The following is a 12,910-nucleotide window of genomic DNA, read 5'->3' on the forward strand; positions in this document are numbered from 1 at the left end:
AGCGCGAATACCTAGCTCGATAATAGTATTAGTAGTCTACTCGCGGTACTCGCGGTACTCGCTAAGCTCTTACTTAAGCTTCTTAATCTCCCTACTTTAATACTTAATATACCGAATAACTTTATTTTACTCCTTATAGGTCGGTATATAGGAGAGAGTTTCTAGGGCTAGTATATTAGGCTCTAAATTAACCTCCTATAGAGTACTAAATAAGGTACTCGTATCTATAGCTACTATAGCTAGTATAGTCGCTTTAGTATTACGAGTACTATCTATAGTATCCTACGTATCCTCTATATCTATATCTTTGTCTATAGTCTTTTAAATATACCTACTAGTACTCGCTATATAGCTACTATACTAGTAGAACTTATAGCGAGTATATACTACGACCTCTACTTTAAATATTATATATACGTAGCCTCCGTTAGTATACGCTTAATAGGCGTAAGTAGCGTAAGTACTCTTATCTATCTCTTTAATACGACTAGTATAATCGTACTTTTTAAGCCTCTAATTAAGGTTACGCTTTACTTAGGCGGCCGCCTACGAGTACTATACGACGAGGATATTAAAGTCGTCTTTAGTAATCGAGTAGTACTCGCCTTTAGTCGTAGAGCGGTAGTATCTATATAGATTATTAGTAACGGCTTTACGAATACTTTAGGCGAGTATATACTATATTTAAGTCGCTATACTTGCTATTATCGCTATTATCTTTAGATTACGAGTAGTGCAAGTAGTTTAAAGCGAGTACGAAGGTAGCGGTATATAAAGTTATACTAGAGCGATAATAGGCGTTTAAATAGTACTGTTTTTAGTAAAAAAGAGGTTTAAGTAAAGCGAGAAGTGAAGTAAGGTCTATCTAATAACAAGGATTAAGGGTTAATCGAGCACCTGCCTAGGTCATGTAGGTTGAGATATTGTTAGGTGCGGCCTGCCGTCAAACCTAGGAAATGTTCTCACGGATAAACTATAGGAACGAATACGAACCTTGTCCTTCGATTCTCTGGGCGCGCTAGCAGCGCAGCGACTACCTCATCAAGGACAAAATTATCTTGGCGGACTCGTGGCGATCCTCTAACTACCAATCATAGCGATGATGCTTGCGCTGCCATGTTTGGCTTTGTAAATCACATGTGGAGCGCACGTCGGATGCGGACATTCTTCTTTGTGGATAACAAAGTATGCTGGGACGAGTGAATGGACCTTGGTGCGGATGACCCATCCTTCTGTCATCAGTCAATGGTGGAATTGGTCGAGCGGACAAATTTGGCATCTGTCAATGAAGCGGAACTATTTCACAACTCGAATTGCGACCGCTGATCGTTTATGTTCAGCAGATATTGTTAGAGGAGACCAATCCACCTTGGCTGTGCTTGGCTTCCTTCGTGGATGTTGCCCTACCGTCTGTTCATGATCATGACGTCGCGTTGCTAATTATGCAGCTTCGGCTAGGACTTCACCGATGCTACGGTGTTATATGTAATCGATCATTGTCTTGATACGAGCCATTTGCTACCGCTTTCAACGACGCTCAGCTAGGACAGTCCCTCCACCTTTACCGACACTGACACAAGACCATTTCTCTTTGCAATGGCAGTTACAGCACCGCAAGTTGCTCTCGCTGTGATGGTGAGCATGGCAATGCTCGTACAAGCGCAGCAGCCATCTTCAAACATCACCTGGGGGGGATTGTGGAGAGGCTCTCAACGCTAATGCTACTGCCCCGGTTACATGTGCAGCTTTCCCGGTCCCACTGGATCACACAGCGCCGAACTCGACCGAGACATTGAATCTGACTGTGGTGAAAGTGCCTGCTGTGAAAGAGCCACGATTAGGCAGTGTCTTGACCAATTTTGGGGGGCCTGGTGTTGAGAGTGGATTGTATTTGGCGAGCGTGGCAGCACAGATGCTTGTGTAAGATTCTTCAGGTCTTCTCCAAGTAGTCCGATGCTAATATATAGGTTTAAGCACAACGGGAGGACAGTACGATGTGATCGGGTTCGATCCCAGGTATGAATTGCCCCACCCTCTATGGTAGCATTACACACCGCTCATAGTCACAAAGAGGGACAGGGGCCACACTACCCATCAATTGCTACGCCACTGAAGCGGACTTTGTCCGCTACGATGCTCTTGCACCGGTCGGCACCAATGTATCCGACACTGCACTGGGCAACATATGGGCGTTGAACCAGAACATCGCTCAGGCTTGTGCGGAGAACAACCCTGAGATAATTCAATTGATGGGCACGGCATTCCTGGCGAGAGACATCATGCAAGTCGTTGATTCACTGGAGGAAGACGGCTTGTTGAGATACTTTGGTTAGCCGCATTGCCCTTGCCTGGTGGTTTAAAATTGCTGACCGAGTGTTGCACAGGTCATTCATACGGTACCTCGGTTGGTCAGACTTTGGCCGCAATGTTTCCCAATAGAGTTGAAAGAATGGTCCTGGACGGCGTCCTCAATCCATTTGAGTACGCTGCTGGCTGGTAGGTCGTAAACTTGTACGGCGTCACTCCGGCACTTGCCAACTAACATTTTCAAAGGGAGTACCAAGCGCTTGAAGGCAGTGATCCCGCCATCGAACAATGGATAGCCTCCTGTATCGAAGCTGGCTACCCGGCTTGCGACCTCGCTGCCGACGGAGCCACGCAAGAGTCTCTCCACGAGAAGATTTATGCTCTACTCGACGAAGTCAAGTATAACCCAGTCAACCTCGGTGGCAACATAACCTCCGATATTGTCGGCCCCCGTCAAGTCTTTCTTCCCTTCGACACAATGCTGCGCCAAGCCCTGGTATATTCTCCGCTCTTCGCACCTTACCTTCAATCCATCATGGACCGAAACGTCACGCGCTATCGCCAACTCTACCCTTTTCTCAACTCTGTCGTTGATCCAAGCAATTCCTTCGCAATTCACTGTGGAGACACTCTACACCGCACGGACAGTCTTGAAGACATCAAGCCTCGCGTGGATCAGATGCGGGAGAAGAATGAATATTGGGGTCAGATCTTCGCTCCGGCATACATCGCCTGCTCCGTCTGGAAAGCTGAATCCAAAGGCCGATACGAGGGAGACTGGAAGGCGGCGACGAAAAATCCTGCGCTGTTAATCGGAAGCCCTTTCGACTCGAGAACGCCACTTTCAGGAGCCAGGATAGCGGCTACGGTGCTAGAGCGAAGTGTGGTGTTGCAACATAATGGCCAAGGTGTAAGCCTCTCCGAACGGCTTGCAATGCGCTGAACAAGAACGCTAATATGTGTCGTTTCACTCTAGCACGTTGTCCTCAACAGCCCCGGCCAGTGCGCCATAAAAGCGATGCAAGCCTACTTTACTAACGGGACTTTGCCCGAGTTGAACACCGTGTGTGAGCAGGACTTTAATATCTTTTCCGGTCAATCGCCTCTAGACTCTTATAACTTGGAGTCTTTAGTAGCTTCTAATTAGATGTAGAAATTTGTTGTTTATAGAGTCGATCTACATTCTAGCTAATACACCGATAGAACACGACATGTAAGTCGCAGTGGGCCAAGATGTCCGTTGCTGGATCACACAGATCGGCAATGGACTCAAATACCTCGATAGGTACTCGGAGGATAGAATTGTCGTGGGTTTCGGATATGATTGTGGCTTCAGAAACTTTGAGCTTGGGCTGTTCTCGTTGGTGCAGCCGATTGAGGCAAGTGTGAGGTTGCTAGTGAAATAGGCCTGGGCTCTCTACTCTTATGTTCACAGAGCCCACAATTGATTGCTTTTACTGTACTACTATAAGCATGTGCTGCACTGAGAGCACGCTGTTGCCAATGCTTGCTGCACCAAAGGCGTACGTGTCTGGTCAGGGGCGAGGGCCAGGAGGACAGCAAGCTGACCTCAGGGAGAATGACGGTGGCCCATGTACGGTCCGGCGCTCTGGTTTGAATACCGCACATGAACACAAAGCCCCAACTAACTTGTTCCTCCTGGATTGTCTCTGGTCGTGCTATTTGCTGCATGCCCTCATCATACGAGATGTTCTGCTCGCTGACCGTTGTAGTTATTGCGAACCCTTGTTGCGTTTCCCGAACAAGTGGTATCTCGTATGATGCGTCGCGTGACTGGGTTGTTTCTGTCTCTGAGATGTGGGAGCAAACATCTTCGTGGAATAGTTATAAAATAGCATAGAGTTTGGTGTCAAGACTCATGAATCATGATCAAGAGGCCTGTTTGTATCAATGGGGCAATCGAAAAAAGTCAACCGTTGAGAAGTATGCCTCTAACGGCGCCTCACTCGACACTAGCAAGTCGTGAAACTTGGGTAACTAGGATTTCACTTCACCGAGACATGAAGTTACGAAGATGATAATTGGGACCTGCATCATAGTTTTCGAAGGAATGATTGATAACATCTCTATGGAACTCGCGGCCCCGCGGCCCAGCGCCCAAAGTGCAACCCCTCTACCGTAGCCTTGGACCTTACGGTATCAGGCTAGAAAGCACTGAAAGGGGTTGAGGTCTACTGCTACAGCTATATAGTAGGCCCCTTTCAATATTGAGGTCCAAAAATTTCTTTGGGTCCACCCCTTCAATTTCGTACATTGACGCTCGTTGCTCGTCGAAACTAATCTCCGGTACGATGAACATGATGAAGCGTCCTGTGCCGCGATGTCTGACACTAAGCTGATTGATGCAAAGGTTCTGGAGGGCTCGGAACCTTCTGAGCGCTTGGAATACGTCAAGCCACACCTCCCCGCCTTCGTGTAGACAGAGATCCGTAACATCGATCTCCTGTAGCGTATCAGGGCATCGATCAAAGAGTTCCAACAAAGTCTTCTGTCGTGTTCGCAGACATATCAGGCTCACACTTCGCAAGACCGACAGGGCCGGCCCTGAAAGCAGCTCTTGTGTTACTGCCACAAGTGACTCATTCAGAGGTGCCATCCACGGCGTGACCTCAAATTCGAAATGCTGAAGCTGGTGAGCGTGATTGTTTACGGCTCGCACGATATTGCGTTGCTGCATGATCTTGGGACACCGAAGGTCTTCTTCCTCGTGTGGCTTCAAAATGTAGGCGAAAGCTTTCAAATTTTGCATCGTCGGGTTGGTGTTGCCAAGCGGTAGAAACTCCAGGTAGTCAACTTCGAACCTATCTGACATGTAGAGACCAGTCACTGGGCAGGACGATGATCGAGCTAAGTCGAGTGTTTCACGCAGCAAAGTGGACGCTTGGGGGGCTGGTCGAATTGTTACTGGAGTGCATCGCTACCAAGCAAAGTCCAGTATAATCGAGGCATTGGGCTGTCTTCCAAGAGACCTAACAGTTTCTGTGACTAAAGCCCAGGTTGCACTGCTTACTGCTATTGAGCCGCAGTGGCATTGCTCGCTCACTGAGCCGCAGGATCCCCCATGGATACGGTGCGTGGCGATATCCTCCCTCATCGTGAGTGAAAGGGTCCGAGTTTTTGTCCGGAGATGCGTCCGTCCGATGATGTTGTATACCCGTTTCACGCTGTTGTGATCCAGCATCGAGCATCTCATATGAACAATGTATTCGTGGACGAATGCCCGAAACGCCGCAGTAGCAAGCGTTTGACATGTGAGCCTCAGAGCCAAAGTATCGGTCTCAGGGTCACAAAGGGATGTGATTTCTTCCAGTAGCTCGATAGGGAGTGTGAGAATGTGATCATTCTCAGACTTCAGTATGTTGGAATGCTCCATTGGTTGATTTTGCATGGTTCGGAGCTTTGTGAGCAGAGGCTTGCTAGTGGACAGCTTGGAATATAAAGGTAGGCGGAGAGATACGTAGCTTTAAACATAGAACAAAAAACATCTCGAATGTTTGCTCAACGCTTACTCCGGTGACTGACCACTTGAGTGCTGTGATCTACCCTTCATACAACCTGTCCGTGACAATTCTGATGAGGTGGCAAGACTGACAAGCAGCATTATGATCTATTGTTCACGCTTCATCCGAGACCGCCGTGAGTGGGCAGGCTACGGGCATGGCCTCCAGATACAATCAATGTAGGCGTTTGTGGCTTCTCCTCCTGCACGGGCTATCGTGCCACCCCAAAACCACCATTTGCTCCTCCCACTTTGACGAACACCCGAGATTATTGCCCGGTACTTGAGGCTCTCGCATGATTAGACCCTTCTCAAACAAGCAGGTGGCCTTGCATGCGGTCCGAATTCTTGATCTGCCGCAGGAGCCGCATGATTTCTGCGACGCTTGCCAACAGCAAGCACCGAGTGGCAGCAATACCGGCTGATATGGCTGTCAGATTGCTTCGATGCAATGCTTGCAGGCCTGGCTGCCATAGTCACTACGCCCAGGCGAGCGGACCAGGTGCCATTTGTTCGGTCGGTAGGGATAAGCTGTCGGTAGGGTGTTAGATGACTTTGTTGCAAGAGAGGGTGACGTGGCTGAGGGGTCATGAGTGCTATTGACATGAAGTTAGCGTCGGGCGCCGTTCAATCAGGAGTATGATGAAGGAAGCAACGCCAGGACGAAGATGCAAATACATCCGCTATCCTCAAGCCTTGGACCCCGTAACAATCTGCTCACGATTCCGCAAGGCCAGATCCTGTGGCAAAATGAAACGCTTCCTCCCTGACACCACCCAATCTGCCACTGCGATAATGGCCACAGCCAAGACAAGAGGACCAGCGTAGTTCATATTGTTCGACGTAACAGGAAGAATGATCGGCAGGGCCACGAAGCTGAGCACGTATAGAATATACATGACGCTGAGTGCATTCACCAGGATGCCCCAGCGGCCGAGATTGAAAGGGCCCATTTCTGGTGCTCGGCCACGAAGCTTTCGAATGAGTAGGAAGAGGGTGGGGATACCGTAGCTAATGTAGAGAGCGATCAGTGGAAGAGAGATCAGGGCATTGAATGCTGTGATGCTGCCGATGTTGATGATCGAAAGTAGGCAGCAGATGATGGCGACCAGGATCATGGCACGCACAGGCATGTGCCAGCGTTTAGAGACCTAGAAAGAAGTATCAATCGTTGTCCGGTCACGAAGCCTGGGTGACTCACATGGGCGAAGAACTTCGAAAATGGCAGCCCGTTGTTCTGACTGAAAGCCCAAGTCAAGCGAGCGACCGAGGCGAAAATGTTGAACAGCGATATGAAGAGGATAAGGATCTGGAAGACCACAAAGACAGTTGTGACCGCCTTCGAGTTGGTTGCGTTCTTGTAGATTCCGACGATGGCCATGCCACCTGGGGCGTTGGCGACGGTCTTCGGATCGCCGAATCGATACATCACCACCACGAGCCAGAAAAACTGCATGATGCTGTTCAAGACCACGGCGAAGACCATTGCTCGCGGTACATTTCGCTTTGGCCAATTGACTTCCTTGCCTATAGGATATCAGTATGTCTCAAAGCAAGTTCACATAGTATGGACATACTCATGTGTAAGAAGCCATCGAAAGAAGTGATTGGGAATGCAATAGGCAAAAGCCCAATGCCAAAGGCGATGGCAGGCTTCGTCCAGCCTGAAACATCGTTGGTCAGGGTTTGCCACACGAAGGCATTGGAGCTTCGAGCCCCAGCAACTCCGAGAAGTATGATTGAAGCAATCCAGAACGCACCATGGCCGATCGCAACGACAGTCTCCATTGGATTGAGAATTGACCTGAACCACAGGTTGGCCAGGACTGGGGGCAAAACAAAAGCGCACATCAACAATGTAGTGTGCCAGGCATGCGGCACGTAGCTCTCATTGTTCCGAGCAATGAGAGCCTGTACACCTTGTGCCAGATACGCGGGTGAAGCAGCAGCGCATGTGATCCAGGCGAAAACTGTCATCCAGCCTTGGAAGAGACCCCAAAATCTTGGCCACATTGGGGCGAATGTGGCACTCCAGCGAAATTGAGCTCCTACCACAGGATCGCTACAACTCTGTCAGCACGCAGTGGTAACGGGAGGCGATGAGTGAGCTAACATAGATGCCATCTCTGCCAGCGACAGAGCAATTAGGCACGATCCAGCACCGGCCAACAGACTTCCATAGACCAATGACGCTGGACCGCCATTAAGCAGGCTGAATTGAAGCGAGAGGCCAGATGCCTCCCAAGCGGCCTGCAACGTGAAGCCGAAGTTGAGAATAGCTAGCAGCTCGATGTATCCCTGTGAAGTTCAGAGACGAGGGCCGGCCCTAGACTTGAACATGATGTCTCACCTCAATCAAGCCTCCGCCATCTCCTCCGGCTTGTTTGATTAAGATTTCGTCGACTGGCTCATCCTTGCCACTGTTGCATGCCTCACTGCCCTCGATGACGATGGTATCTACTTCTTTCGACTCGCTTGCCATCGCGAATAGCCAGCCTGCGGTTCCAAGTGTGCCCCCGCCGCTATATGCGATATGAATATCCGTACAAAGGTCTACCAACTGTGAAGACGAGAGAGCTAATGAGCTGCAGCATGCCATGCAACACGACAGCTTGTTGTGACTGCAGGAGCTTGCAAGCCCCCCACGTCAGGCTGCTCGTCACATCGTAATGGGGCACAGGTGTCGTGCGACCGCCATGCCGCCGATGTGATAAAAAGGTGAGAAAAAGCTGTTGAGCATGCTGCAGCTCGCTCTGTTGAAGGCGAGAGACTCCCAGCATAAGCGCGACTGAAGGTCTCTTCATCACAGTCTAAACCACAGCGGTTGCTGCTCCGGAGAAAGTTGGTCGAGATGTCGATGCCAGCTCGCCGAGGCGTGCTTGGATCTTTAGCGCAGCAACATTGGACTCACTTCTGAGGGTCCTTGAGGAATGCCAGTGCCTGTGGTCGCAAGCAAGAAGATCGGTTCGCATTCCTCTATACCGGCGTAAGACGTCAAGAAGTATGCCGTACGGTTGCAAGGCTGGCTCATGTCCACCACCACACTTCGTCGCGAAGCAGACGTTTTTGTGCTTCATCGGTTTCAGCCCCCACGCACCGCAAATTGCTGGTGACTTGAAGAACATTGGTTAGCCTCGTGGACCAAGCACAGCTCATTGTTAAAAGCATCGAAGCCAGCTCTTGCACGGCATTTCCGCAGACAACGACTTCGTCTACCTGAGCCATTCGAGCATTCCTTGCGAGGCCAGCATGTACTCGATCTTGTGTTTAGTCGTGCTCGTGGTTCTCCCAGGTCGAAACAAGCACGGACCCAGACGAGCTCGTCATTTCGGCGCCTCTCGGTGGCCGCGGGGCTTATGCGCATATAACTTCAGAACCTTTCGGGCTCCCGGGCAAAACTTCGTTGGCGAATCCCTTGCGATCCTGTCCATTCTCAGAGTGCGAGATGCGGGTGCTAATGAATATGCACAGAGGATCGTTAGACAGTCGGGGATGCAACACAGCTTGCGTCCCGTACGCTCCCGGGCAGAATCGAAATAATATACATATACTAGCGGATGACATGACGCCGACTCGGCTTGGAGAAGTTGAATGACTTACATGTAAGGCGGTGGCCTGTACGACAGGTGAGTGGTTGGGATTTAGGGTTAGGGTTAGAAAGCAGGTCATTCAAATCTTGGAAAGTAGAGCAACGTGATCACGTTCCAACAGAATGTTGGTAGTTCCATTCTGGAAGTAAATATCGGCTGTCCCTCAATGCTAACAATGGTTGTTCAGCTTTTGGAAGTGTTACATCTTTGTAAACCAGGAATATGGCAGGCCAGGACTTCAAAAAATGGGAGAAGTTCTTCGAGAACCGCACCGTGGAGCGACACGCAGAACAGCTCCTCCCATATATCAAATCCGACTCCAAAATCATTGATGTCGGCTGCGGTACTGGTTCCATAACCTTGGACTTCGCGAGAAGAGCTCCTCAAGGTCACGTCGTTGGCATCGACTATATCGAGAGTACGAGGAGATGTCTCATCGTGCCGTACCTTGAACCCAGCACATGCTGACCATGGGTCAATTAGAGAGCATCGCTACTGCCAAATTCGCGGCTGAGCAAGCCGGTCTCAAGAATATCGAGTTCCTTGTCGGCAACGCAGAAGACCTGAGCCAGTACCAGGACAACACATTCGAGTAAGACGCTATCCCCTTTTCGAATGTCATGGATCTGGCCCGTCTGCTGACAATGCTTGCTTTCTCGTAGTATCGCACACGGCCATCAGGTTATGCTGCACTTGCCGAACCCAGTAGCTTCGTTACAACACATGCATCGGATTGTAAAGCCAGGTGGGCCCGTCGCCGTGCGCGATCTGGCGACGTACGAGCAATGCGAATCGACAGCCTTGATCACCGAAAACACACAAAAGTTTTGGGAAGGTTCCAGAGCACGAGGTGCAGAGGGTCTAGGTGCCGGCAAGGTTAACCACGTTTGGCTACATGAAGCTGGGTTTGCCTGGAAGGATATTCGCAAGGGCGTAGTTGCATTTGAACGTAAGTGGAAGATCTCATTGACCCGGATGCAAATCGTACGGACTGGGCTGTTTACTGATAGTGTTGGTGAAGTTGACATGGACCAATATCCCGCATTGCTCGAAGGACAGCTCGGTTGGGCCAGGGACCGAGGCGAGACGGAAGAGTATTTAAGCACATTGAAGGAAGAGCTTGACACCTGGGCGGCGAATCCAGCGGCCAGACTTGTCTGGATGGTTGGCTGGGCTTTGGCGACCAAAGAGTAGACAAAGAATCCCCAATCAGAGTCTGTCTCTTGAGCTGTATGGAGCGGATTCCCGGACACTTTCAGAATCTCCTTTGCGCGGGACTAGACGAACCCACAGAGGCTGCTTTTGCCATAGAAGATAAGAATCTTGATTCTCCATCCAACCCTCACTCGAAGCCGATATCTCCATTTCAAAGTCCCAAATGACACGAGCAAGGATGAGTCGCAGCTCGGCATACGCCAGACTAAATCTTGGTCAGCCAATGTCCACGGTACGAGATTTCTCAATTCACAAACTTCATGCCTATGCAGTTCCGCGGTCCGTAAGAGAACGGATGGAAGCATTCTCGACGATCGCCGGCGAACTCTTCGCTCCTGGTCGGGTCTAGCCATCGTTCCGGAATAAATTCAGTTGGGCGGGTGAAGTTGGATTCGCTCAAGTACATTGCACGGTGTGGGATGCCAAGAATTGTCTGAGCGAAGAATTGGTCATCAGCAGCGGCAAGTGCGATGTGGTATACAATGGGCAACCTACATTGCCTGGGATGTATTTTCCAAGGATGGTATTCCCCTTGGGCGGCGTGATGCGAGGCTGAGCGTTTGGGCCAGGAGGGTATAGGCGCAAGCACTCTTCTGTGACGGCGCCGAGATAAGGAAGCGTTGCCACATTCATGAGATCCATGTCCTCTGCTTCGCTGAAGCGACTGCGCAACTCTTCCAATATTCTCCTTTCAACCCTCCGGTCCTTCATGATGAGATATGTCGCTCCTGCCAGAGACGTCGCAGTGGTTTCTGAGCCTGCGAGGGTCAAGATGACTGAGTTATTGACAAGCTCGTCACGGGACATGGTCTGCATGCCACGAAGGCATTCTGTGTTAGTCCAGAGCAGGAGGATACAGCGACACGCACGACCTACCTGACCAGCTTTGCCAGTAATCATGTCCTGCACAAAGTCCGCTCGACTGTCTTTGAATTCTAGTCGCTTCGCCACCTTTTCTCTCGATATCTGTTGATGTTCTCGAAACTGCTTCACGAGCTTGTATGACACGAAGAACGGTAGCAGTGCCAGCAGAACTGGGATCCGTTTGAAAACCAGGATAAACGCAGTGAGTCGAATATTCGCGAAGATCAAAGAGATCCACGGGTGCATAGCGGCCTCGTCGAGGCATCCGAAGCTTTCTCCAAATGTGAGATCTCCAATAATGTCAAACGTACAGTAATTGTACCAAGCATGAATGTCGATGAGGTCGTCTTGAGCAGCACTTATGTGCAATCTTCCGATCAAGAGATCAACATAACTTTTGATGATTTGCTGCTGCTGCTGCATGGCGGCAGTGGAGAACCCACCAGCCATCAGTCTGCGCATACGGGTATGGTCGTCATGTAGCGCTCCAATGATGTCCTTGCTCGATGGACTGAGATACCATGGCGCTTTTGGGTTTTCCTGGCGGATTCCGGGTTTCGAACGGCCCATGATATCATTCCAAGCCTCAGGAACAGTGAACGAAAGCTCGTTGGGACCTAGGCGCACTGTTCTGCCGTACCTGTCGTGAAGCTCGCGCAACCGACGGTGAGATTGACCTGACAGGAACATGCAGGCCCATGGTAGTACCGACGCAGCCCACAGCCTAGGCCCAGGATATTCTCGAAGGGGATGAAGAAAGAAATTGTAGAGAGGCCGGAGCACGATGAAGTGCAGTAGAGCGAATGCGGAACAAAACCGTAGGATGATTGAGATCTGGGGACCCCATGCTGCCGTTAGCTGGTCGAAACTGATGAGATCGAACATGTTTTAGCCGTTGAGACGCAGGACTGCGTTATGTATGAGGAGCTGCGTGCGCGGTAAAACAAACAGTGTGTCCAGATTTTCCTAGTCGCCCGGTGTTGGGTTGCCTTTTTTCAATCACCGACTCAGCCGGGCAGACTTGACTAGTGCTCGCCTCTTGATCCCCCCTTTGAAAATCGCCGACAAAGCCCGAGTGGCATGTGGGAATCGCTCCCGAATGTGGGCTGAGGCATATGCGGGTAAGATTCCCTGGCTGTAGGTGGTCATTCACCTCAAGAAGCCTGATTGCTCGCCTGCCTCTAGCGCGAACTCTTAGCGTGCAGAGACCTCTGCCCCAGAAGTTTATTCGACGTCACGAATGCCCGCAACGAGTGTGATATACTTCGCCGGCATTAGAGATTTAGCTCAGTTCAATCCATGATGATTCATTGCCATCTCTATATCTGAATGTACAACTCTGATATTCCAAAACTCGAAGACTGTGCTTGCCGTAGTAGAGCTAAAGCTATTAGTGATGTGAACCGAATGAGGT

At 50.2% G+C, this 12,910-nt stretch overlaps 5 protein-coding genes across 5 annotated transcripts; 2 read left to right on the forward strand and 3 right to left on the reverse strand.

Annotated features, from left to right (window-relative positions):
- Positions 1-1,912: 1,912 nt before the first annotated feature.
- Positions 1,913-3,454, forward strand: M409DRAFT_30507 (uncharacterized protein; the record flags this gene model as incomplete). Its single annotated transcript, XM_033809957.1, has 6 exons — positions 1,913-1,920; positions 1,975-2,016; positions 2,072-2,328; positions 2,385-2,496; positions 2,554-3,217; positions 3,284-3,454. The coding sequence occupies 6 exons, from the start codon at positions 1,913-1,915 to the stop codon at positions 3,452-3,454; spliced, it is 1,254 nt and encodes a 417-aa protein (XP_033659861.1).
- Positions 3,455-3,484: 30 nt separating this feature from the next.
- Positions 3,485-5,579, reverse strand: M409DRAFT_61159 (uncharacterized protein; the record flags this gene model as incomplete). Its single annotated transcript, XM_033814668.1, has 5 exons — positions 3,485-3,724; positions 3,877-4,139; positions 4,581-4,707; positions 4,847-5,175; positions 5,339-5,579. The coding sequence occupies 5 exons, from the start codon at positions 5,577-5,579 to the stop codon at positions 3,485-3,487; spliced, it is 1,200 nt and encodes a 399-aa protein (XP_033659862.1).
- Positions 5,580-6,516: 937 nt separating this feature from the next.
- Positions 6,517-8,309, reverse strand: M409DRAFT_30508 (uncharacterized protein; the record flags this gene model as incomplete). The annotated part of the gene is made up of 5 exons (XM_033809958.1): positions 6,517-6,978; positions 7,029-7,354; positions 7,405-7,889; positions 7,941-8,125; positions 8,178-8,309. 5 exons carry the CDS (start codon positions 8,307-8,309, stop codon positions 6,517-6,519), a joined length of 1,590 nt encoding a protein of 529 aa, XP_033659863.1.
- Positions 8,310-9,639: 1,330 nt separating this feature from the next.
- Positions 9,640-10,611, forward strand: M409DRAFT_30509 (uncharacterized protein; the record flags this gene model as incomplete). Its single annotated transcript, XM_033809959.1, has 4 exons — positions 9,640-9,835; positions 9,901-10,009; positions 10,080-10,366; positions 10,439-10,611. 4 exons carry the CDS (start codon positions 9,640-9,642, stop codon positions 10,609-10,611), a joined length of 765 nt encoding a protein of 254 aa, XP_033659864.1.
- Positions 10,612-10,626: 15 nt separating this feature from the next.
- On the reverse strand, positions 10,627-12,381 carry M409DRAFT_38012 (uncharacterized protein; the record flags this gene model as incomplete). The annotated part of the gene is made up of 4 exons (XM_033810844.1): positions 10,627-10,837; positions 10,890-11,065; positions 11,128-11,462; positions 11,505-12,381. The coding sequence occupies 4 exons, from the start codon at positions 12,379-12,381 to the stop codon at positions 10,627-10,629; spliced, it is 1,599 nt and encodes a 532-aa protein (XP_033659865.1).
- Between the last annotated feature and the right edge of the window lie 529 nt (positions 12,382-12,910).

The sequence above is a fragment of the Zasmidium cellare genome (genome assembly GCF_010093935.1).
Source record: "Zasmidium cellare ATCC 36951 unplaced genomic scaffold M409scaffold_66, whole genome shotgun sequence".
NCBI lineage: Eukaryota > Fungi > Ascomycota > Dothideomycetes > Mycosphaerellales > Mycosphaerellaceae > Zasmidium > Zasmidium cellare.